We start from the raw sequence: 26,006 nt of genomic DNA on the forward strand, positions 1-26,006 counted from the left end.
GGGCCCGGCCGGGGAGCCGCGCGGCAGCCAGGCCAGCTTCATGCAGCGCCAGTTCGGCGCGCTCCTGCAGCCCGGCGTCAACAAGTTCTCGCTGCGGATGTTCGGCAGCCAGAAGGCGGTGGAGCGCGAGCAGGAGCGCGTGAAGTCGGCGGGGGCCTGGATCATCCACCCGTACAGCGACTTCAGGTACCGCCTCCGGGAGGGGCGGCCGCCGCGCCACGGGGGCCCCCCGGGCGAGCCGGTGCGCGGGGGGCCGTCCTTGGAGAGCGCCTGGGAGGGCGGGGCGGGACGGGCGCGTCCGCCCCGGTGACCTCGGCGCCCCCCCCATCGGTGACCTGGGGCCCGCTTGGGGGTGACCTGGCAGCGAACGCCCTTGAGGGGGCGACCCTGGGGTCGGGTACCCGGCTTTCTCCCTCCCTTGCGCGGTGACCCCTGCGCTCCCCTTCCCACGAGCCCTGGCACCCCCGGCCCTGGGTTGCGGACAGGGCGAGGGTCTGATCGCCGAGGGGGGGGGGGCGCGGCGAGGACGAATAGAGGGGAACGTGGGCGCGGGGAGGAGGAAGGAGGAAGGAAGGAAGGGCGCCCGGGAAGGACGCGCCCTGGAGACGCCGGCGGGGAAGGAGTTAAGCGGGCGCGGCGCGCTCCCACGGTCTCCACCTGCACCCCGGGGCACGGCGCGTCCCGGGTCCGCAGGCCTCCGGAGCGGGGTGACCCAGCGCCCCGCCGCGCGTGCGAGGTCGGCGCCCCCGCCCCCACCCTCCCCGGGGCCGCGTCTCCTGGGAGCCGCTGCGCGCGGCGGCCGGGTGTGTGCACGGCAGTGATGCCCCCCCTCGCCCGGAGCCAGGGGGGGAGGAGCCTAGGCTCGGGTGGAGAAGCTTGGGGTCGGTCGGCGCAGGACGCGCGGCCGGGGTGTGTTTGCGATGGGTGGCCAGAGAGGGTGGACGGTGCGTGTCGCCGTGGCAGGCCGCGCGCGCGCGCGCGCGTGTGAACATGACCGTGTAACCAGCGGGTGGGCGGGGGAGAAGACGAGGGTGCGGAGGGGGGGAGTGTGCCGGCGGGTGCATCTGGGGAGGCGTGTCCCCGCGGAGAGGTGTTTCTGGTGGGCCTCTAGGGTACACGTGTCGGGGTGCCGTGCACTCATGCACGGGTGTGCACCGCGGGTAGAGGGGTGCGCTGTGGCCAGGGCATGAGGGAGTGCTCCTGGTGGGGTGAAGTGTAGACAGGACTCAACTCAGCCAGCCAGGCACGAGCTTTCAGCACCTGGGACAGCGCCAGGCCCCGGGAGCCTCCGGGATGTTCCATCTCCTCCTCTCTGCTCTCTCCTCTCTTTCCCCTAGGCCTTAGTCTCCTTTTTACTCCTGGAAGGTTGTGGGAGAGCCCTTTCCCTGCCACCGCCATCAATCCGATGCTTGCCAGCTGAAGGGCCCAAGGAGACAGGAGAATTGTAACCCTGACCACTAAGACTCGGTTTCAGGGAAGGCCTGAAGTTGGGGGATCCCAGAGGTTGCTCCTACATCCTCCCAGCTGTCCCATCGAGGGTTTGGCTCTCTATTCTGTGTGTCTGCTGTGAAGCTGGACCAGAGCGGTCTGGCTCCACTGTGAGGGAAGTCCTAGTGCGAGTTGGCCAGGCATGGACACCAGGGGCATGGGCATGGACTCTGGGTCCCTGATCTTTCCAGCCTTACCTGTGCCTCTAGACGACAAACAAGTCCGCAGGCACTGTGGCTGGCATCGGAAGGCCCTGGGCTTCTCTTTGGCTGCAGTATGTGGCGTGGGTGGGGGGCAGGCAGGTAGGCTGGAGGAGGCTGGGTATATGGGGGCAAGGGAGGCTGGCAGAATTGGACTCCTTTGCTTGGGGGTCTGGAGTAGGTCATTGCCTACCTATGCAGAAGCGCACAGGCCATTGTGGGGTCAATTGGGGCCTCAGTGAGGCAGGAAGGTTGTACAATGTGGGGGTGAGCCGGTGAAAAGGGGAGAGCATGGAGTCATGGAGATTAAATTTCAAAGCTGCCACACTGGCCTCACAACCTCCCATTGTCGGTGCCATTTCTAGAACTTTCTGACCCAGGATGGAGAGAGACACCTCAGGCAGAACACCAGACTGGGTGCTTCACCACCAGGGCTCTTGGGGGTATAAGTGGTTTTTGGTTTTGGTGTGTGTGCCTTGTTTTTGTTTTTGTGCCAGTACTGAGACTTGAACTCAGAATCTATACACTGTCTCTAAGCCTTTTCTATTTAAGACTACACTCTACCACTTGATCTACACCTCCACTTCTAGCTTTTTTCAGTGGTTAATTAAAAAAGAGGTCTCATAGACTTTGCTGCCCAGGCTGGCATTAAGCTCTAGATCTGAAGCTCTCAGCCTCCTGAGAAGTTAAGATCACAGGTGTGAGCCAAGCGCCTGGCTTCTGAGGTTCATTCTTGCCATCGCTGGACATGTCCACTTCTTGCGGGAGCTCCCCGGGCCTGTGGGTAGCACAGACCTGGGGATCAGCATGGAGAAGCCCTGGGAAGTTGTGCTATCTCCCTTGGAGAAGTGAGTGGCAGGGCTTGGGGGGGGGGGCCTTCTCAGGTTCAGAGCCTTAGCATGCTAAGGCATACCTAGAGTAGGAGCAGGTAACAGCAAGGAAGGAAGAGACCCACCCTGGCTGAGGGAGATACCTGTGGATACTCATTCGTTGTTATTTTTCCTCTGTGTGTGTGTGTGTCCCAGGGTTTAAACGCAGGGCCTGGATGCTGTCCTTGAGTTTTTTGTTTTGTTTTTTAACTCAAGACTATGCTCTACCATTTGAGCCATAGCTCCACTTCTGGCTTTTTTTTGGGGGGGGTAATTGGAGATAAGAGTCATGAACTTTCCTGCCCAAGCTGGCTTCAAACTGAGATCCTCAGATCTCAGCCTCCTGAGTAACTGGATTATAGGCATGAGCTACCGGTGCCCGGTGTTGATATCCATTCTGACTCTGTCTCATCCGCTGGGGTGAGCTGGAAGCTGACAGGGATGGGGACTGGCTCCCAGATGGCCAGCAGATCATTGTGGCCAGGCTGGGTACTTCTCACTGTACAAATCCCTGGGTGATGAACTTATGTATCAGGGCATCATCCGGTGGAGATGCCTGGGAAGGGTGAGGATCTCCTGCTGGAGTCAAGGGTCATTCCTTAGGAGACTGGAGTGGGGACCTCTCTCTGCTTCAGGAAGGAGACCTTGGGGAGGAGGTCTATAGGAGTCAGGGTCATAAAGGCCAAGGCCCAGGGATCCTCTGAGGTTTCCACAGCCCAAAGCACCAACTTCGGCATCCCAGATGAGACCCCCCCCCCAAGGCCCCAAGACACATTTCTTCTTTTGCTTTTTTTTTCTTTCTCTCTCTCTCTCTTTTTTTTTTTTTTAGTCAATCCTGGGACTTGAACACAGGGCCTAGGTGCTGTCCCTGAACTTTTGTGCTCAAGGCTAGTGCTCTACCACTTGAGCCACAGTGCCGCTTCTGACATTTTTGGAAATCCATTGGAGATAAGACCTCCCTGACCGGGCTGGCTTTGAACTGTGGTTCTCAGATCTCAGCCTCCTGAGTAACTAGGATTACAGGCGTGGACCACCAGTACCTAGCCCAAGAGACACTATACAGAACCCCTTCCTCAGCCAGCCTCTACTTGAGCTCCATCCCTTGTCAACACACTCTGTGATTCAGGCACAGTGGGGCCTGTTGCCCACCTTTGTGCACACCTCCCTACTTCCACCTTGCTCCTTTGGCCTGCTTGTGGCTGGCCTCTGAGGAAGCCCCATGGCAGGTGCAGGGCCTTTGCATGTGCTCTTCCCTCCCCCATACCATGTCTGTCTTCAGTGCTGTCCCTGTCAGCGGCTTTCCTGTCAATTTGGGCCACAGTACCCTGCCTGGAGGGTCTTTTGCACCATTACATCCCATGAATCTCTGTGGTTGTGGTCTCTCATTTTCTCTGTCCTGTGGGTGCCAGGGACAGGTTGCCCTGTCTGTTTGGGCCCTGGTGTGTGCCTGGCACACACTCAGCCCTGTCTTGAGGACACTCAGAATCTGGCTGGCTTCCCTTCCTGAGTCCCGCCCCCCCCCTTCCCTAATCCCTGACACCTGCCTCAAATAGACTCAAACTCCCTCATGCCAGCTCAGGCCTGATCCTCTGTGCGAGCCTCGCCCTTAATCCCTGACCTCTAGCCTCTAATCCCAGGGATTTGCCTTGATCTGTGATCCCTGCGTGGCCTCCCCACCAGCCTTGCCACTAGGAATGTGGTGGCCCTTGCCTGTCCTCCCATCCCTGACCTTTGGCGTCCAGGACTCAGCAGCCAGGCCTCCCTGCTCCAGTTAGCGCAGAGACCCTTTAGCAGAGCCCTCCCCCCTCCCTCCCCCTCCATGGTTTGAAGAGGAACCAGGAGCACTGTGTGTGACCTCGGCGGTCCAACTCCCTCCGAGTCATCTGTAACCTGGTGACCTCCCTGGATCAAGAGCTCTGCAAGGGGAACCGGGGACCTGTAACTCCCAAGCTCCAGCCCACCCTCTGCTTGAATGGGTTCAAATCCTGCTATAATCCTAGCTGCTGCGGAGGCTGAGATCTGAGGATCACCATTGGAAGCCTTGAGCAAAAAAAGCTCAAGGACAGCACCCAGGCCCAGAGTTCATAAACCAGGACCTGTGCAAAAATCAATCAATCAGTTTCCCCATCTGAGCTGAGAGAGTGGTGTGCAGTGTCAGAGATACTATGAGTTCCACTTCTGCCCAGGGCCCTACTGAGTTGGAGATCCACAGGCTGAGAATGATCTTCCTAGGTGACTGTGGCTTCCTCACTCTGAGTCTCTATGACCTTTGGGAGTTGTGTGGGGACACTGCCAAGTCCTCGTCACCTCTGTATTACTTCTGTGTGAATGTGTGTGTGTGTGTGTGTGTGTTGCAGTGTGTATATGCCAGTAATGGGGTCTGAACTCATAGTTCTAGGCCCTCTTCCCTTTTTCCCATAAGAAGAACACTCTTTTACTTGAACCACAGCTCCACATCTAGATTTTTTTTGCTGGTTAGCTGGAGGTAGGAAGTGTCTTTTTGGATTTGTCTGCGTGGTCTGGCTTCAAACCTCAGTCCTCAGATCTCAACCTCCTGAGTAGCTGAGGTTACAGGCATGAGCCACCAACAACTAGCCTTGCCCTTGGGTTTTTTGTTTGTTTTTTGTCAGTCGTAGGGCCTGAACTCTGGGCCTGGGCGCTGTCCCTCAGCACTTCAGCTCAAAGCAAGCACTCTACTTCTTGAGCCACAGCGCCACTTCCAGTTTTCTGGTGATTCATTGGAGATCAGAGTCTCATGGACTTTCTGCCCAGGTTGGCTTTGAACCATTTTCCTCCGATCTCAGCCTCCTGAGTAGCTAGGATTACAGGCGTGAGCACCGGTACCCAGTGCCCTTGGGTTTTTAAGACAAGGGCTTGTAGTATAGCTCAGGCAGACCGGAAGCTCACAGTTCTTCAGCTTCTTCCTCTTCACTGCTAGGCACAGCTTATTAGACAGGAGTTTTTAAACACAGATTTAATTGTAGCTTCTCTTAATCTTACTGAAAACAACCTGTCCACCTCCCCGTGGCAGAGGAGGGGGTTTGCGTCAACACTGGGGTCCAACCAAAAAGGCCCTGGAGACTATAAGGTATGACATGAGCCAGTCCGTTGGTCTCTGCAGTAGCAGGTGCAAAGGGACTGAGAGGTGGGCTGGGCAAAGCACCAAGGCACAGAGACAATGAACTGTACAGCCCAGGAGAGGAGGATCAGGGTGAGTGTACACATCGCTGTCTGGGGACAGGCAGGGTGCTGGTGGGTACCCTGGGGCCGCTTCTGCCCCTGGCTTCAGTGTCCTCTGATTAAGCACTCATGTCACCCCCTTTTTTGTGACTTTCCATTGGGACCAAGCTGGTTGGCAAGAACAGAGGGGCTTAGGCAGAAAGTGGGGTGCAGGACTTAAACAGAGGCCTTTCCTCTGGTTTCGAGGTCCTGCTGGTTTCCAGGCCCCTTGGCCTTTTGGTTTGTTGGTTTTGGTTTTTGGTGGTGGTCCTAGGGTTTGAACTCAGAGCCTCTGTTTTGCTGGGCAGCTGTTGTTCTACTTCAGCCATGCCTCCAGCCTTTGGTTGCTCTTTCTTGTTTGTTTTGGCTCATTTCTTATACTCCAAAGGGAGGGCAGGCCTTGGTCCAGAGAGGGGAAAGTGGGGATTAGGAGCCATCCAGTGGATTCTGGGAGTGGTGTGGGGGTGCGGCAGGCAGGTGGACGGCTCAGTCCTGTCAGCGCTGGGGCCCTGGGGGTCACTGGGCCGTCACTGCCCCACACCAGACCTAAGCCAGCCAGTCTGTCCACATGCAGACAGAGGAAGCTCTGGGATTTTGAACAATGGTTTAGTGGTGTGTGTGTGTGTGTGTGTGTGTGTGTGTGTGTGTGTGTGTGTGTGTGTGTGTGTGTGTGTATACGTATACCAGTCCTGAGGCTTGAACTCGGGGCCTAGATACTGCCCCTGAGTTTGTTTGCTCAGAGGTAGTGCTCTACCGCTTTACTTCTGGATTTTTTTTTGGAGGGCCGTGGGTAAGTCAATTGGAGGTAAGAGTCTTCACAGACTTTTCTGCCTCAGCTGACTCTGAACTGAGATCCTCCGATCTCAGCCTCCTGAGTAGCTAGGATGACAGGTGTGAGCCATCTGTGCCTGGCTGAGTAGTCATTCAATTTTGACCCTGAAGTTTGGGGGACCCCCTCTCAGTTCTCTTGAGATCTTATCCCCCACCTGGGTGAGTTTGTGGGGATATCCATTGGGACTGGCTGCCTCTTCACCACAGCCAAGAGCCCCCACATCTTCACCAAGAAGTTTGCACCCTATGAAGGCTGAAGAAAGGAGACTGAGGTTCCTAGGGGCTGGAGGAGCTCAGTCCAAGGTCACTCCTGAAGTGAGCAGGTGCCAGCTGGGCCTGGCTTATACCACCGGGACTGGAGGGATTGGATCCCATCCAGCCCTTGGCCCTGTCAGACACAGCTGCCACGAACATCCCAGTACAAATCACTTTAAAACAATTTTTTTTTTCTCCGCTTTGGACAATTTCCTTGAGATCAATTCCCCGAAGTGGAACGCTGTGGCCGGAGGCGTGGTGTTAGTAGCTGTGCCCTGTCCAGCAGAAAGAGCCAATTTGCAGCTGCTGGGAGGTGCCCTGTCCTCAAATACTTCCTTCTTACTCATTTGAGTTGATTTGGGCAGATCCCTCAGCCTGACTCCTCTTGAGGAAAATGGCAGGAGCTGGGCCCCAGGACAAACCCACCCACCCATCTGGTAGGGACAAGACTTTAAGATCACTGAGAGGGCATATCTGGAGTGGGAGAATTTAAGGACCAAAAATTTGGTTCTTCGATGTACAGGGGAGTTACAGTTACATAAGTCAGGTAAGGGGTACATTCCTTTTTGGACAATGTCACCCTTTCCCTTGCTCTCTCCCAGTTTTTCCCTCCCATCCCCACATACAAGTTGGATAGTTGGTTTTCAACATAGTGTTTAGTGAGACATATGTATATATATATAGAGAGAGAGAGAGATATAGATAGATAGAGATATAGATATGTGTATATATATATATATATGTGTGTGTGTGTGTGTATGTATATATAATTTTTGGTGCCAGTCTTGGGGCTTGAATTCAGGGCCTGGGTGCTGTCCCTAAGTTGTTTATTTTTTGACCAGTCCTGGGGCTTGAACTCAGGGCCTGAGCACTGTCCCTGAACACTCTACCACTTTCCAGCTTTTTCTGTGTATATGGTACTGAGGAATCAAACCCAGGGCTTCATGAATGCTAGGCAGGCACTCTACCACTAAGCCACATTCCCAGTCCAGTCCTTAAGTTTTATTGCTCAAAGCTAGCTCTCTACCACTTGAAGCACAGCTCCACTTCCAGCTTTTTGGTGCTTACTTGAATAGTCTCATGGACTTTCTTGCCTGGGCTGGCTTCGAATCATAATCCTCAGATCTCAGCCTCCTGAATAGCTAAGGATTACAGGTGTGAGCCACTGGAACCCAGCAAAGACTAAGTATTTTTTTTCTTCTTTCTTTTTTGTCAGTTGTAGACCTTAAACTCAGAGCCTGGGTGCTGTCCCTGAGCCTTGTAGATGAAAGCCAGCACTCTATCACTTTGAGCCACAACACCACTTCCTGTTTTCTGGTGGTTAACTGGAGATGAGAGACTCATAGACTTTTTTGCCCAGGCTGGCTATCCTCAGATCTCAAGCCTCCCAAGTGCTAAGCTTATAGGCGTGAGCCACCAGAACCTGACTGAGACTATATATTTTTATTTTTATTTATTTTTTGCTGGTACTGGGGCTTGAACTCAGGGCCTGGGTGCTGTCCCTGAGCCTCTCTGTGCTCACAGCCAGTGCTCTGCCACTTAAGCCACAGTGCCACTTCTGGCTTTTTCTGAGTCATTTATTGGAGATAAGGGTCTCATGGACTTTCTTGCCCGGGCTGGGTTTGAACTGTAATCCTCAGACCTCAGTCTCCTGAGTAGCTAGGATTACAGGCATTAAGTCACTGGCACCTGGCTAAGACTCTATATTTTTAGTACTTTTTTTCCCACTGTCTTTAAATAGTTTATGTAGTATAGGCTGTCCTTGTACTTCAAGTGCCAGGCTTACAGATGTGTGCCAACATAAGCTGGTTGCTTTATTTATTTGTTTGTTTGTTGCTGGCACTGGGGCTTGAATTCAGTGCCTGGGTGCTCATGGCTCATTTATTTCATTTTTATTTTTATAGTGCTGAGGATAGAACCAGGGCCTCTTCATGTTAAGCCATTAAGCCACATCCCAGCCAGCCCCAGTGCTTGAAATTTGAGACCTTCCTTTGCCTATATCTACAGGAGGTAGGGGGCTTAGAATTAGACCATTTTTTGGTGGGGAGGGGGATGCCAGGCCTAGAGCTTGAATTCAGGCAAGGCCTTCACGCTATCTGGAGCTTTTTTTTTTTCCTCTCCCACTTAAGCCAGCTCCACTTCTGGGTTTTTGGTTCCTGCCTAGGATGCTTTGAACTGCAATTCTTAGATCTCAGCCTCCTGAGTAGCTAGGATTATAGGCACGAGCCATTTGGCACCAGGCTAAGAGCTTTTTTTTTTTTTTAATGTTATAACTAATTCATGTCTCATAAAATTTTCCACTTTGCCATTTTACCGTGTATAGTCCAGTGGCACTAAGTACATTAGCATTATTGTGCAATTATCACAATTGGCTTTATTGTGCAATTATTACCATCCATCTCCAGAACATTCCATCATCCAAAAGGAAGCTTGTTCCCATGAGCAGTCACCCAGTCCCTCGTTCCCATAAATCCTTCCTGTCTGTGGACAGCAGTCCACCTCTCTCACTGAACACCCTGTCTTCAAGGTCCCTCATGCTGTAGATGGGGAGGAGCTCCTTCTGTTCACAGCTGTGTGATGCCCCAGTGTAGATGAGGGGGGCATCTACACTGTGTGTCCATTCGTCCATTGGTAGACACTGGCTGTCTCTGCTTCCTGGCTCCTGGGAGCCACCTGTTGTGTATATGGGGGGGTGCAGATTTGTTATGCTTGGCCTCAATTCTCAAACACTGTCTGCTGGTCCTGCAGTATGCTGCATTTAACTTTTTGAGGAACCTTCAGTTGTCCCCTAGGGAGGTTTTACTTGCATTTTCTCAATAACTGAGGGCTGAGCATCTATCCATGTGGCCTTGGTCCCTGTAGGGAGATCGCTCATTCACAGCCAGGTGCCTGCCCATCAATAGCCATCCCTGGGTGGATGGCCCACTTCTGCTGGTGCTTCCCAGGAGGAATTTGGGAATTGACTTGGGAGGTGGATCTGCCTGGGTGTGCTTGAGCATGGAAGTAACCTGTCATCACTTTTGAGTTTACTTATTATATTAAATGTCCAAACAGTTGCCAAGTTGTGAACCGTTCTTCCCAGCCTTCATTGGTCATTCTGTGCCAGCACAGGCCCCGCCTCTGTCTGCCTGGTCTTCCTCTCTGTCCTCCATGGACACTTTCTCTCTTGTTCTTTGCCCTTTTCCTTTCTATTTTTTCTTTCTTTTTTCTTTTTGCTTTTGGTGCCACCAGTACTGGGGCTTGAACCCAGGGCCTGGTTACAATCCCTTAGCTTTTTGTCTCAAGGCTGGTGCTCTACCACTTGAGCCACACCTCCCCAGCCACAGCATCTTTGCTTCTCTGTCTGTGTCTCTGTCTCTCGCTCTCTCTCTCTCTCTCTTCCCCTCTTTCCTTCCCTCCTCTCTCTTTTGCCAGTCCTGGGGCTTGAACTCTGGGCCTTGGACCTATCCCTAGGCTCCTTTTGCTTAAGGCCAGCGCTCTAGCACTTGAGCCACAGTGCCACTTCCAGCTTTTTCTGTGATTAATTGGAGACAAGAGTTTCAAAGAGTCAGTGGGGATGACAGCATGCAGCACCAAGCCTAGCCACTGGCTGAGATGGAGTCTCATGAACTACTTTTCTTCCCTTTGAGCTGGTATTTCATCTATTTTTGAGCAACTGTGAAGTCCCTTTGCAACTGTGAGGAAAGGTCAAGAGTCAGCCAGAGAGAGGAAGATGGGCTTGCAATGGGGGGCGGGAGTTGTTGGAGGCCCCAAAACAGTGGGTCCTTCTTGGGAAAGGCAGTAGGGCAGAGGTCACGGCCTGAGCCAAGGTCAGGCGGTGAGAACCAGCCTCCCTTTCTTTCCTTCAGGTTCTATTGGGACTTCACCATGCTGCTGTTCATGGTGGGGAACCTTATCATCATCCCTGTGGGCATCACCTTCTTCAAGGACGAGACCACTGCCCCGTGGATCGTGTTCAACGTGGTCTCGGACACCTTCTTCCTCATGGACCTGGTGCTGAACTTCCGCACGGGCATCGTGATTGAGGACAACACCGAGATCATCCTGGACCCAGAGAAGATCAAGAAGAAATACCTGCGCACGTGGTTCGTAGTGGACTTTGTGTCATCCATACCCGTGGATTACATCTTCCTCATCGTGGAGAAAGGCATCGACTCCGAGGTCTACAAGACGGCGCGTGCTCTGCGCATCGTTCGCTTCACCAAGATCCTCAGCCTCCTGCGGCTGCTGCGTCTGTCCAGGCTCATCCGCTACATCCACCAGTGGGAGGAGGTGAAGGCGGGGCGGGGCTGTAAGGGGGCGGGGACTCGTGGATGGGCGGGGCCTTCCAGGCTCATCCGCTACATCCACCAGTGGGAGGAGGTGAAGGTGGGGCGGGGCCGTAAGTGGGTGGGGACTCGTGGGTGGGCGTGGCCTTGGGGCCTATACAGTTTCCTCTGTTGTATTCACCAGTGGGAGGAGGTAAGGACTGGGAGGGATGGGGCCTCGAGTGTGGGCAGGGCTTCTTGGGGGCGGGAAGGAGTGGTGGAGTCGCAGGTAGGCAGGGACTTAAGTCGTGGTGTCTCCTGGGAGCCTGTCAAGGCTCATCCGCTACCTCCACCAGTTGGAGAAGGTGAGGGGCAGGGACTATGGAATTTCAAATGTGGGCCAAGCCTCTGGTTATGGAGGCTTCGGGGGTTGGGTAGGGGCTACAAGGGCTCAAGATTGGGCACCAAGCAGTTGGCAAGGTTGCATGGTAGGGGAGGCCCTGAGTTAGGGAAAGTATTCAGGGTCTGAGAGGAGATCATAGGGTGTGATTTTGGGTTCAAAAGCCAGGTTGAGTCCAGTGGTTGTGTTTCACACCTGTAATCATAGCTTCTCAAGAGAGGGAGAAGGGCTGGGAAGGTGGCTCAGTGGTAAAGTGCTTGCCTTGCATGCATGAGGCCCTGGGTTCGATTCCTCAGCACCACATAAGCAAAAAGAAAAAAGCCAGAAGTGGCGCTGTGGCTCGAGTGGTAGAGCACTTGCCTTGAACTGAAGAGCTGAGGGACAGCACCCAGGCCCAGAGTTCAAGCCCCACGACCAACCAGAAAAAAAAAAGAGAGAGAGAGGGTGAGATCTGCAAAGCCAGCCTAAGGAGGGAAAGTTCCTGAGACTCTTATCTCCGAAAAGACAAAAGTGGAGCTATTGCTTCAAGAAGTAGAGCACTAGCCTTCAAGTTTGTTTTTGGGTTTTTTGGTCAGTCCTGGAGCTTGAACGCCTGAGCTCACTGTTCTGTTAGCTCAAGGCTAGCACTCTACCACTTGAACCACAGTGCTACTTCTGGCTTTTTCTGTCATTAATTGGAGGTAAGAGCCTCATGGACTTGCCTGCCTGGATTGGCTTTGAACCACCATTCTCAGCCCAGCCTCCTAAGGAACTAGGATTACAGATGTGAGCTACCAGCACCCAGTGACTTGAGCTTAAAAAAAAAAAATCTCAGGGGGGGCTGGGATGGTGGCTCAGGGGTAGAGTGCTTGCCTAGCATGCATGAGGCCCTGGGTTCGATTCCTCAGCACCACATAAACAAAAAGGCCGTAAGTGACACTGTGGCTTAAGTGGTAGAGTGCTAGCCTTGAGCTGAAGAGCTCAGGGAAAGCACCCAGGCCTAGAATTTAAGCCCCATGACTGACCAAAAAAAAAAAAAAATATATATATATATATCAGGGAAGCCGGGCATGGATGGCTCACACCTGTAATCCTAGCTACTCAGGAGGCTGAGACCTGAGGATTGCGGTTCAAAGCCAGCCTGGGCAGAAAAAGCCGAGAAACTCTTTTTTTTTTTTTTTGGGTCCAGTCGTGGGGCCTGAACTGTGGGCCTGGGCGCTGTCCCTCAGCTTTTCAGCTCAAGGCTAGTGCTCTACCACTTGAGCCACAGCGCTACTTCCAGCTTTTTTCTTTTTGCTTATGTGGTGCTGAGGAATCGAACCCAGGGCCTCAAGCATGCAAGGCAAGCACTCTACCACTGAGCCACCTTCCCAGCCCTGCCGAGAAACTCTTATCTCCAATAAACCACCAGGAAACCAGAAATGGCACTGTGGCTCAAATGGTAGAGCGCTAGACTTGAGCTGAGCTGAAGAGCTCAGGGACAGCTCAGATTCAAGCCCCATGACCCACAAAAAGAAAAAAAAAATCTCAGGGAGGGGCTGGGAATGTGGCTTAATGGTAGAGTGCTTGCCTGGCATGCACTAACCCTAACTCTGACTCTGACCCTAAACCTGGGTTCATTTTCTCAGTACCACATAAACAGAAAAAACCTGAAGTTGTGCTGTGGTTCAGGTGGTAGAGCACTAGCCTTGAGCACAGAGAGGCTCAGAGACAGAGCCCAGGTCCTGAGTTCAAGCCCCAGGACTGGCAAAAAATAAAATACAAAAAAAGTACAAACACCAAGATTGGCGTGTGCACACGTGTGTGCACACACACACACACACAAACATACACACACACAGATTTAAGCCAGACTCTGGTTGTTCATGTCTGTAATCCTAGCTACTCTAGAGGCTTATATCTGAGGACTACAGTCCAAGCCAGCCCAGGTAAGAAAGTTTATTAGACCCTTATTGATGCTAGCCTTGAGCTACAACGCTCAGGGACAGAACTCAGGCCCCTGAGTTCATCCAATTCAAGCCACCAGACTGGGAGAATTAAAAAAAGAGAGAAAAAAAAATTTAGGGGTCCCTGGTGGGAGCCAGAATTGGAGGGGTTGGAGGAGATTTGGGGGGTTTTCCCTGGAGTGGTGAGTACAAGGCCTCTGGGGCAGGGACACATCTCAGGGCTAGGGGAGTCTGGGACCCTCACAGCAGCCCTCTCCCAACAGATCTTCCACATGACTTATGACCTGGCAAGCGCAGTAATGCGCATCTGCAACCTCATCAGCATGATGCTGCTGCTGTGCCACTGGGATGGCTGCCTGCAGTTCCTGGTGCCCATGCTGCAGGACTTCCCCAGTGACTGCTGGGTATCCATCAACAAGATGGTGGTAAGCCCCTCTCCATAAGGCCCCGCCCCAGAAGGCTCCTCCCCTACTCAGGCCCCGCCCCTTACTTCTGTGCCCCATTAGGTCCCCTGGGGACCTTGAACCCCTGTGGCCATCATCTCTCATCCAGAGACCTGCTGGGTGCTGCTCTCCTGTTGGCTCTCCTTTTACCTTTACACACATTTATGGAAAAGAAAATGCTCATTGACAGGGTGTCAAGGCAGGTGGCTTCTGCTTTTAATCCTAGCTACTTAGGAGGCTGAGATCTGAGGATCATGGTTCAAAGCCAGCCCCAGCAGAAAAGTTTACGAGACTCTGACATCCAATTAACCAGAAAGAAAAAAAAGGCCAAAAGTGGAGCTGTGGCTCAAGTGGTAGAATTGCAGCACTTGAGCAAGTGAAAAAGCTAAAGCCGGGCCAGCAGTTTAAGCCCCAGTACTGGCACAAAGAAAGGAGTGGGGGGTACTGGTGGCTCAGGCTAGCTACTCAGGAGACTGAGATCTGAAGATGGCGGTTCACAGCCAGCCTGGGCAGGAATGCCAGAGACTCTTTTCACCAATTAACCACAAGAAAACTGGACATGGAACGGTGGCTCAAAGTTGGTAGAGCACTAGCCTTGGGCCAAAAGGGCTCAGGGACATGGCCTAGGCTCTGAGTTCAAGTGCCATGACTGACCGAAAAAGCGGGAGAGGGTTATGGGGTGAGATGGAGAATGCTCATCCAGCCTAACTTAAATGTGAAAGTGGACCCAGGCTCCATAAGAAGTAATAAACACACTTGATACTTCCTGGCCTTGTGATTTTGGGTTCAAAAAGACTGTAAGTAGTGAAGTCTGGGTAGCACAGAGCAAGCCTTTTTCCCACCCTGGGGCCAGGGGCACATGCCAGGGTCCTCTTGCTTTGGTGGGGACCCAGCAGGAGAAGGCAGGCATAGGTGGAGGTCAGGCAATGTGCAGGACAAACCCACAGGCCCCTCCCCAGCGCCTGGCACAGCTGCCCTGGCTGAGAGGCCCATTGTTCAGCTGCCGTCCACACAAGCGGTTCCACTTCCTGGCGCAGCCCAGTTACCCCCTCCCCCACCTCAGGGTCAGCTGAGGATACTGGGGAGTGGGGAGCCTGCGGACCGACAGGACCTCCCATCTCCCCACTGCCCCTCAGGCATGATTCTTGTGTCTTAGCTGCTCTGCCTCCAAAACTTCTCTCTGGAGCTTCGTGTCCTCTTGACCTCTCAGATGCTCTGGTTGGATTCCAGCTCTTATGGGGGCTCAGGGTCCCCAGGAGAGCAGTGGGGGATGGCGTGAGACTGCTGTGTCCATGACCCGCACAGCACACATGTCCTCTCCCTGCGTGTGATTCTCTCATTACCTCCGGCCCCCGAGAGCTCACGGCCACACTCCTTTAGGAAGGCAGGAGGGCAGGGATCAAGGGGGCTCCTGACAGCTGTGCCCCCCCAAACCATCACCCCTGGCTTTGCAGAACCACTCGTGGAGCGAGCTGTACTCCTTTGCGCTCTTCAAGGCCATGAGCCACATGCTGTGCATCGGGTACGGGCGGCAGGCGCCCGAGAGCATGACGGACATCTGGCTCACCATGCTCAGTATGATCGTGGGCGCCACCTGCTACGCCATGTTCATCGGCCACGCCACGGCGCTCATCCAGTCGTTGGATTCCTCGCGGCGCCAGTACCAGGAGAAGGTCTGTGGGGAGAGTCTGTGGGGAAAGATAGCCCTGACCTCCTTCAGTTTAAGGTTAGGGGCTGTGTCCACCTGGATATCTGTGGGGCCCCTGGATCGTGACTTCATTGTTCATAGCATGCCTCAGTTTCCCCTCTGGGGATGACACTGTGCATGGCCCCTCCAGAGGCCACTCTGTCTGTCCTGCCTGGGTGGCTGCCCTCGCTGAGAGTTGCCCCTAAACATCCCCCCTCCCCTGCAGTGCCAGCCGGGACGCCGGGTTAGCTGGGCCCCGTGCCAGGCGCCGGCTGTCCGGAAGTCACAGCCTCGCACCCAAACATGAGCTGGTGCTGCCACCCGCCTGCGCGTCACGGGTTCCACTGAGCTCAGGGCAGCTGGGGCTGGGCGGGGTGGGGCGGATATGGGGCTGGGACACCCCTGGGGTGTCATCCTGGGGACAGCAGGGCCTGGCACCCACACCCCCAGCCCTGCTTGGGAGGGGCTGACTGAGGGTTTCTGGAAAGAGTATCTGAAGGGAGCCAGGCCAGGCAGGGTAGGGCTTTGGATAGGATAGGGCCACTGTGCTGGGTACCTGAGCCTCGGCCTCCCTCCGCAGGAGGCCTGGTCTTCTCTGGTAGACACTATGCTCAGGGCTGCTAGACAAGGCTCAGCATGGTTAATTTAGATTTCTCAAAAAAGCTATGTCTCAGCCTCTCCCCCAGACATGGCCTGGGTGTCCTCACACGAGACACTTTTGTCGTGTGTCTACATTATCTTCAATACCAGAATTTCACCTGGTGTCTGAGCCAATTTAAATATGTGAGAATTGCTACTGAGGCTAGGTGCCAGTGGCTCACACCTAAAATTCTAACTACTTCACTGAAATCTGGAAGATTGAGGTTCAAGGGTCAGCTGGGGCAGAAAAGACTAGGAGATTCCATTTCCAAAACAACTAGCAAAACAATAACAACAAAAAAAACAAGCAAACAAAAACCCAAAGCTGGAAGCATGGCTGAAGTAGTTAGAGCAAACCTGTGAGTGAAAATCGCTTGAGTTTAACTCTCAATACTGACAGAAAACGTATTTGCTATTTAGAATATTACTATTGCTAATACAGACTATCAAGATTTAATTTTACTGATGAATTGTTACTTAAAAGATATTGAGGGGCTGGGAAGGTGGCTCAGTGGTAGAGTGCTTGCCTCACATGCATGAGGCCCTGGGTTCGATTCCTCAGCACCACATAAGCAGAAAAAGCCAGAAGCAGCACTGTGGCTCAAATGGTAGAGTGCTAGCCTTGAGCTGAAGAGCGGAGGGACAGCGCCCAGGCCCCACGACTGACCAAAAAAAAAAGATATTGAGCCAGGTACTGATGGCCAACACTTGTGATTCTAGCTACCTAGGAGGTTGAGATCTGAGGATCAAGGTTCAAAATCAGCCTGGGCTGGAAAGTCTGTGAGACTCTTATTCCAATGAACTAGCAAAAAGTTGGAAGTGGGGGAATGGCAGAAAAACCCAAGTCACAGCATAGGGCCCTGAGTTCAAACCCTAGCACTGACCCAAAAGAGAGGGAGGGAGGGAGGGCGAGGGGGGGAGGAACCACTTAAGCCCCCTGTGGCTCACACCTATAATCCTAGCTACTCAGGAGGCTGAGATCTTCAACAATCGTGGTTCAAAGCCAGCCCCAGTAGAAAAGTCCATGAGACTCTTACCTCCAGTTAACCATTAAAAATCCGGAACTTGTGCCCAGCACTGGTGGCTCACGCCTGTAATCCTAGCTACTCAGGATGCTGAGATCTGAGGATTTCGGTTCGAAGCCAGCCCGGGCAGGAAAGACTGTGAGACTCCTTTCTCCAATAAACCACCAGAAAACCGGAAGTGGTGCTATAGCTCAAGTGGTAGAGTGCTGGTCTTGAGCTGAAGAACTGAGGGACAGTGCTCAGGCCCCATGACCAACAAAAAAAAAAAATCTGGAACTGAAGGTATGGCTCAAGTGGTAGACTGCCAGTCTTGAGCAAAAGAAGCTCAGGGACGGTGCCCAGGCTCTGAGTTTAAGCCCCACAACCAACCAAAACAACACAAAACCGTGTATTCAGTGCTGTTGCTAGGTCAGCAGCCCCCTGGGTCAGGCAGCTGGGGTTGCTTCTCGCCGCTGGCTGCTGACCCCTCCTCATTCCTCTCGCTACAGTACAAGCAAGTGGAGCAGTATATGTCCTTCCACAAGCTGCCTGCCGACTTCCGCCAGAAGATCCACGACTACTATGAACACCGCTACCAGGGCAAAATGTTCGACGAGGACAGTATCCTGGGCGAGCTAAATGCGCCCCTGCGGGAGGTAAGGCCAGTGTGGCAGTGGGGGCCCAGCCTGGCTGTGCCCACTTCCCCTCCGTGAGCCTTGTCCCCACACACACCCCACAAGCACACCTCCTCCCTCCCCAGACATTTTGGGGTCCACATGCTGGATAGAAGTGAGCAGAGCAAGAGGGCTTTGGTGGCTCACACCTGTAATCCTAGCTACTCAAGAGACTAAGATCTGAGGATTGAGGTTCCAAGCCAGCCTGGGCAAGAAAGTCTGTGTGTGGGGTGGGCGTGGGGGGTAGATGTGGATGGGTGGGTGCATGGGCCAGTCCTAGAGCTTGATCTCAGGGTCTAGGCACTGTCCCTGAGCTTTTTTTGGTCAAGGTTAGCATTCTACCACCTCTATTTATGTGGTACTGAGGAATTGAACCCAGGGCTTCATGCATGCTAGGCAAGCACTCTACCACTAAGCCACATTCCCAGTCTCTGAGACTCTTATCTCCAATTAACCACCAGGAAACTGGAAGTAGAGCTGTGGTTCAGGTGGTAGAGCGCTAGCTAAACAGAAAGCTCAGGACCAAAAAACAAAAACAAAAGCTCAGCACCAAAAGCTCTGAGTTCAAGTCCCACTACCAACTGAAAAAAAACAAGAAAGTGAGCAGAGCAGCCAGCTTGGCCCCTCCTGGCTGCAGCCTCAGGGCAGCAGGGAGCCCTGAGTCTGCTCTATGGCCTCAGACCCCAGCTCTGCCCTTGCCAGGGCTCCAGGGAGAGCCTTCCAGCCCCTCCCTGGGGGTCTGTCTTAGTCTCTGACTCTGCTGGTCATTGAGAGAGGAGGCCTCTTCCCTTCCCCAAGATCACCAAGCTTCCTCCCAAATAACGTCAAGTCCTAGCTACTGGGGGTCAGATTTCAGTATCTGTGTGTGTGTGTGTGTGTGTGTGTGTGTGTGTGTGTGTGTGTGTGTGCGTGTGTTGCTTCTAAGAGGTCACTGGAGCCTGACTTGAGCCCCCACCCGGACGGTGAGGTCAGAGACTGCAAAGAACTCTGGGTCGGGGGGGGCAAAGATGAGAGGTGACATCTAGGCCCCAGATGGAGGGGTGCGTGGTGAGGGCAGGAGCCTGGGGAGCCAGGGCAGTGCCTGAGAAAGCGGGGTACCCTCAGGAGGCAGGCTGCGCTGTGGTGAGCCGCCTTGGAAACTCTCCCTGGAGTTCCACTCCCCGTGTTCTCACTTGTGCCGCTTCCGTGTTAGACTCAGAGACCACAAAACGCATTAAGTTCGCTGGATGTTACTTGGAGCTGTGTAACCATCATTAACTCTCTAATTCCAGAAGGTTCTCAAGTAGCCCAAAGGAAGCCAGCACCAGCAATCACTAATTAATCATCCGGCCACCTAATTAATCGTCCAGATGTTTATACAGTCCCAAAGTTGGGTCTACAAATCCACCTGTCTTCAGAAAGGCCCATCTTCTCCCTCCTGTCCACCTGTTTCCTACAGCCAGATTCTTCCAGATCCTTCCATTTCCTTTCCCCCTTCCTTTTCTCCTTTCCCTTTCCCCTTCCCTCCCTCCCTCTTTCCTTCCTTCTTTTCCTCCTTTTCTTCCTTCATTTTTTTCATTCCCCCCCCTTTTTTTTTTGCTGGTCCCGGGGCTTGAACTCTGGGCCTGGGCACTGTCTCTGAGCTTCTTTTGTTCAAGATGAGCACTCTACCACTTGAGTTACAGTGCTGCTTCTAGCTTTTTTGAGTAGTTTATTGGAGATAAGACTCTCATGGAGTTTCTTACTCAGGCTGGCTTTGAACCTGAACCGTGGTACTCAGATCTCAGCCTCCTGAGTAGCTAGGATTACATGCATGTTACATACATGCATGAACCACAGTGCCCAGCTTTTTCTTTTTTTTTTTTGAGACAGGGTTGGTGTTCATAGCTCAGGCTGGCCTTGAAACTCATGATCTTTAGAACTTGTGTGTCTCTTTAATTTGTGGCAAAGCCTTTACAGACAGCTGCAAACAGTAAGTCTTCTTTTGCAATCCAGAACTCAATGGTACATATAAGAAGGAATGTGATTCCCACAAGAGTTGGCAGTGTGGGAGCTTGTTAACTCACCCAGGTTGGCTCTTGAGAATAAAGTTGATATAAAAGGTAAAAACAAAGAAAACCTCTCATGATCCCCCTGCCTCAGCTTCCCGAGTGCTGGGATTACAGATGTAAGGACCATGCCTGGCTGCATTTTACTTTCTGAGAACTGTTCTTTTCTTCTTGCTCTACAGAGCTTCTGATCTTATTCTGTTTTTAGAAATCCTTTGTATATGGAGGGCATCGGCCCTCGGTGATGCAGACCTCATCCTGATGGCCACGTGTACTGTAACGTAGCCTCTGTTACTTTTGCTGTGCCCAGAGTCCCCCCTCCCCACCCCCCGCTCTCTGTCAGTCCTGGGGCTTGAACTCAGTGCCTGGGTGCCGTCCCTGAGCTCTTTTGTTCAAGGCTGGTGCTCTACCACTTGCACCACAGCACCATTTCCGACTTTTTTGGTGCTTAATTGGAGATAAGAGTCTCAGAGTCTGGCTTTTTGAACCTCCATCCTCAGATCTCAGTCTCCTGAGTAGATCCGACAGGTATAAGCCACTGGTACCTGGCTCAGAGTTTGTTGTTGTTTTTAATGTTTTTGTTGTTGTTGTGAAAATGCTGTACAGAGGGGTTACAATTACATGAACAAAGTAATAAGTACATTTCTTTTCTTTTTTTGTCTGTTGTGGGCCTTGAACTCTGGGCCTGAGAGCTGTCCCTCAGCTCTTTAGTTCAAGGCTACCGTTCTACCACTTGAGCCACAGCACCACTTCTAGTTTTCTAGTGGTTTATTGGAGATAAGAGTTTCACAGGCTTTCCTGCCTGGGCTGTCTTTGAACCTTGATCCTCAGATCTCAGCCTCCTGAGTAGCTAGGATTACAGGCGTGAGCCACTGGCACCCGGATTTTTACCAAGCATTGTTGCCTCCTCCTTTGTTTTTCCTCTACTATCTCTGCCCTCCCATCTCCATAACTACACTCCCCTCAGAGGTTTCTAAATACCATGTCCAGCAGGTGCTTATTGTACACAACCGGTGTGGGAATGCTTGATTTATATAGGAAGTGGTCCATATGTGCTTGTTGTAGAGTTCAGGAGCTACTTTCTAGCTGGGATCCTATGGCTCACACCTGTAATCCGAGCTAGTCAGGAGGCTGAGATCTGAAAATCAAAGTTTGAAGCCAGCCCAGGCGGACAAATCCAAGAGTCGTGATCACCTCCAGCAGAGGTCTCACCTCTCAGCTACCAGCAGAGAGCCAGAAGGGTCAGTGTGGCTCAAGTGGTAGAGCACCAGTCTTGAGCTGAGGCCTTGAGTACACACGTGCACGCACACACACGCACTCTTTTATACACACACACACACACACTATTCTGTGTGTGGACTTCCTGCTTCCTCCTCAGGCCTGTCTGCTTGCAGTACCAACCCCACAGTGAGTCATGCCCCACCTCCCTGCCACCCTCAGGGTTCCTGCTGTGATTTGCTCTTCTGTTCTGCTCAATGACCTTGAACAGCTGCAGTGTGTTTTCACTGGGATTATGTCAATTTTGTGAGGGACAGGAGTGGTGGTCCCCAGAAAGGTGAGGTGTCTGAGGACCCATGTGGTTGGGCCTCCTTTTTTCTTTCAGGCTGGTACTAGGGCTTGAATTCAGGGCCTGGGCACTGTCCTCAGCTTTTGTGCTCAAGGACAGTGCTCTACTACTGGAGCCACAGCACCACTTCTGGCTTTTTTTGGTGGTTAATTGGAGATAAGAGTCTCTTAGACTTTTTTGCCTGGGCTGGCTTCAAACTATGATTCTGAGATCTCAGCCTCCTGAGTAGGTAGGATTTGAGGTACGAGCTGCCGGCTCCTAGCTCCTTAGATTTTTCTGCTGGGGTGAGTGCATCCTATCACTGTTTTCTCTTTAGTGGTTTTTATATAAAATATGTCCTTTTGTTTTAAGGTAAGATTTTAATCTTTATTGAAATATGTCTTGCCAGGCACTGGTGGCTCATGCCCGTAATCCCAGCTACTCAAGAGGCTGAGATCTGAAGATCACAGTTTGACAGCAGCCTTGGTAGAAAAATCTGTTTCTCATTTTCAATTAACCACCAAAAAGCCAGAGCTTTGGCTGTGGCTCAAGTGGTAGAGCACAAGCTTTGAGAGAAAAAGACAAGAGCTTCAGGCCCTGAATTCAAGCCCCAGTACTGCCACCAAGAAAAAATAATATTGACTGTGGCTTAGTGGTAGAGTGTTTGCCTAGCATGCATGAAGCCCTGGGTTCGATTCCTCAGTACCACATAAACAGAAAAAGCTGGAAGTTGTGCTATGGCTCAAGTGGTAGAATGCTAGCCTTGAACAAAAGCTCAGGAGCAGTGCCCAGGCCCTAAGTTCAAGCCCCAGGACTGGCAAAAAACTACTACTACTGTGCTAAACAGAAAAACAGCCATATCACAGATGCACACCTGAGCAATGTTCCATAGCGTGAGTGGGTACCCTGTGGAGCCCACTCATCTAGTATGGGGCTGGGGTGCAGCTCAGAGGGGAATACTGTTCAGCCTGTGAGAGGGCCTGGGCATCGTTCCAGCAAAAACAAGGTAACAAAGCAACCCCCAGCACATCCCATCCTTGGGGCTCTGTTGCCAAGAATGATTACTCTAGGTCACTGGAGTTGTTTTTTTTTTTTTGGTCCAGTCATGGGCCTGAACCCTGGGCCTGGGGGCTGTCCCTCAGCTCTTCAGCTCAAGGTTAGCACTCTACCACTTGAGCCACAGCGCCACTTTCAGCTTTTTTCTTTTTGCTTATGTGGTGCTAAGGAATCAAACCCAGGGCCTCAGGCATGCAAGGCAAGCGCTCTACCACTAAGCCACCTTCCCAGCCCCTCATTGGAGTTTGTTGTTGTTGTTGTTTTTCTGGTTCTGAGGCTTGAACTCAGGGCTTGGGCTCTGCCCCCGATACTTTTTTTTTTTTTTTTTTGCTCTACCTCTTCAGCCACAGCACTACTTCCGGTTTTCGAGTGGTTTATTGGAGATAAGAGTCTCACAGACTTTCCTGCCCAGGCTGGCTTTGAATCGTGATCCTCAGATCTCAGCCTCCTGAGAAGCTAGGATTACAGGCGTGAGTCACCCATGCCTGGCCCCCAATACATTTTTTGTTCAAGACTACAATTGTAATATTTGAGCCACAGTTCCATGTCTGGCTTTTTGGTGGTTCATTGGAGACAAGAGTCCCACTGACTTTCTTGCCCAGGCTGGCTTTGAACCACAATTTTCAGATCTCAAGCCTCCTAAATAGCTGGAGCCTGGCTTGCATTTGCTCTTGCTTTTGAGACAAGAGTCTTTCGCTCTATCACCCGGGCTAGCCTCAAATGCTTCAATCTTTCTTTCTTTTTTTGGGTCCGGTCGTGGGCCTGAACTCTAGGCCTGGGCGCTGTCCCTCAGCTCTTCACTTCAAGGCTAGCGCTCTATCACTTGAACCACAGCACCACTTCCAGCTTTTCTTTTTCTGCTTATGTGGTGCTGAGGAATCGAACCCAGGTCCTCATACATGCAAGGCAAGCACTCTACCACCGAGCTACCTTCCCAGCCCTGCTTCAGTCTTTCTACTCTCCAGATTCTGGGATTGTACACATGTGCACTACCAAGCTCAGCTGGTTCCTTGGCTCTTACTGGATTTTGATTGACAGAGCTAGGGACGAACCGGGTGCCTCTGCTCAGCCCTAAGCTCCACGGAAGCCCTGCACTGAGTTCTATTCCTTTCTCTGCCCCAAGTTCCCTCATGCTCTGATCTCCTTCCATACTGTGGGGTTTCCTAAGTGGCCACATTATCTACAGACACTTCCATTTTTCTTTCTCAGCTGTTGGGGCTCTAGTCACTTTCTCCTGTACTGTATGGTCAGTGTGCCAAGTGTAGGGACCCGCAGGCCTCTGTCCTGGTTCCTGCCTTTGCTGACCCCACCTGTAGCCTAAGAAAGTAGGGTGCTGGTTGCCTGGGCACCATGCTAAATCTGTGTCACCAAGGAGGAGATGGAAGCCCCAGCTGAGGTCACCCTCTCTCCTGCCCTGCAGGAAATTGTCAACTTCAACTGCCGGAAGCTGGTGGCCTCTATGCCACTATTTGCCAATGCTGATCCCAACTTTGTCACGGCTATGCTGACCAAACTCAAGTTCGAGGTCTTCCAGCCAGGCGACTATATCATCCGAGAGGGCACCATTGGCAAGAAGATGTACTTCATCCAACACGGGGTGGTCAGCGTGCTCACCAAGGGCAACAAGGAGATGAAGCTGTCTGATGGCTCCTACTTTGGTGGTGAGCTCCCCAGGGCGGGATGGGTGCCCCCAGGAGGGTGAAACCCAAAAAAGGTAGGCATGGCCCCAGGCAGCACTAGTTCCGAGAAAGCTGCTGAGGCTAGCTGGGTGTAGGGGCTCATGCTCGTAACCCTAGTTCACCAGGAAGCTGAGATCTGAGGATTGTAGTTTGAAGTCAGCCCGGGCAGTAAAGTCCATGAGACTCTTATTTCCAGTGAATCCCCAAAAAGTTGCAAGTGGCGCTGTGACTCAAGTGTTAGAATGCCAGCCTTGAGCAAAAAAAGGACAGCACTCAGGCCCTGAGTTCAAGCCCTGGGACTGACATGTGCACACATGCGCGCACACGTGCACACACACACACACACACACCACTGGGGTGATTGGCTGGGAGGCCTGGGAAAGGGAGGCAGCAGGTCTGAGCAGGCCACTCTGGGTCATGCAGAGATCTGCCTGCTCACACGGGGCCGACGCACAGCCAGCGTGCGTGCTGACACCTACTGCCGCCTCTACTCACTGAGCGTGGACAACTTCAATGAGGTGCTGGAGGAATACCCCATGATGCGGCGTGCCTTCGAGACCGTGGCCATCGACCGCCTGGACCGCATCGGTGCGTCCTGCGGCCTCCTCAGGAGGGTGGGTGGGTGGGTAGGGGCGCAGCCTCCCCTAAAGATCCCTTCACACTCCAGACAGGCTGTGTTCTGGCTCCATGCAACACCAGTTTCCCCAAGAAAAAGACGATGGGTCCATCAGGGTGTTGGCAAATGCTTGTTGAGCACCTGCAGCACCTGCTGGGTGTCCTATCATAACCAGGTTGTGTGCCAAGAGAGAAGAGGGGGTGCAGCCCAGAGCAAAGGACACTGCCAGGATACAGAGGCAGACGCAGGCGACTGGAGTGCTGTTAGCAATCGTACAGGCAGATGCTGAGGGGGGAAAGCGGCCTTCCTGGAGGAGGAAGGCAGAATGGGACCCCAAGCACAGAGTCAGAGGTAACCAGGAGCTCTAGGGAGCCCTAGAAGGTTCTAGATGTATGTATGCGGGAAGGGGCTCGTCAAGGGCAGCATCCAGAATAGTGGTGCTCTGGCTTGTCAGGCATGTGTGGCATAGGGGACAGGGAGCGCTGACGCTGGAACACTTGCTGCTGAAGCAGTGGGGGTGGGGAGGGGTTGGAGGAACAGTATACAGAAAGTGCTCAGCACATGCTTACCTCTGACAGTGCACTGTCTGATCTTTGTTCTGTGTGACCACAGAACTTAAAAGTATAAGCAGGGCCTTGTGAGCTAGCTGTACCCAACAGGTGCTCACTACATGGTCACTACTGGCAGAGAAGGTGCTCTGTGTGGACCTGGACACAGCAGTAACCTGACAGCCGCTCTCTGTGGGCAGGAAGGGAGCGCCCCGTGTAGGCTTGGCTATACAGCTCCTAGGTCTGCACAGCAGGTGCTCAGCCTGCACACAGTAGGTGCCCTGGGCTGCAGGTACTCTTCGAAGTTTCCCCACCCCCGCTCCCGGTCTGCACGGCGGCACCGGGCAGTGCCCAGCTGATGCCCTTCCCGTGCCCGCCCTCTGCAGGCAAGAAGAACTCCATCCTGTTGCACAAGGTGCAGCACGATCTCAGCTCGGGCGTGTTCAACAACCAGGAGAACGCCATCATCCAGGAGATCGTCAAGTACGACCGCGAGATGGTCCAGCAGGCCGAGCTGGGCCAGCGCGTCGGCCTCTTCCCGCCGCCGCCGCCGCCGCAGGTCACCTCGGCCATCGCCACCCTGCAGCAGGCGGTGGCCATGAGCTTCTGCCCGCAGGTGGCGCGCCCGCTGGTGGGGCCGCTGGCGCTGGGCT

The 26,006-nt window shown here is 53.0% G+C and overlaps 1 protein-coding gene across 1 annotated transcript in view; it reads left to right on the forward strand.

The window, feature by feature from the left end:
* Position 1: 1 nt before the first annotated feature.
* Hcn2 (hyperpolarization activated cyclic nucleotide gated potassium channel 2) overlaps positions 2-26,006 on the forward strand; it is a gene marked incomplete at its 5' end in the record, with an annotated part of 26,983 nt that continues 978 nt past the window's right edge. The window contains 8 exons of the mRNA XM_013022679.1: positions 2-186; positions 10,711-11,134; positions 13,698-13,859; positions 15,332-15,550; positions 17,717-17,863; positions 23,931-24,171; positions 24,613-24,777; positions 25,740-25,996. Of these exons, the coding sequence (XP_012878133.1) occupies positions 2-186; positions 10,711-11,134; positions 13,698-13,859; positions 15,332-15,550; positions 17,717-17,863; positions 23,931-24,171; positions 24,613-24,777; positions 25,740-25,996 (1,800 nt within the window). The remainder of the gene's footprint in view (positions 187-10,710; positions 11,135-13,697; positions 13,860-15,331; positions 15,551-17,716; positions 17,864-23,930; positions 24,172-24,612; positions 24,778-25,739; positions 25,997-26,006) is intronic.

The sequence above is a fragment of the Dipodomys ordii genome, unplaced genomic scaffold (assembly GCF_000151885.1).
Source record: "Dipodomys ordii isolate 6190 unplaced genomic scaffold, Dord_2.0 Scaffold64, whole genome shotgun sequence".
NCBI lineage: Eukaryota > Metazoa > Chordata > Mammalia > Rodentia > Heteromyidae > Dipodomys > Dipodomys ordii.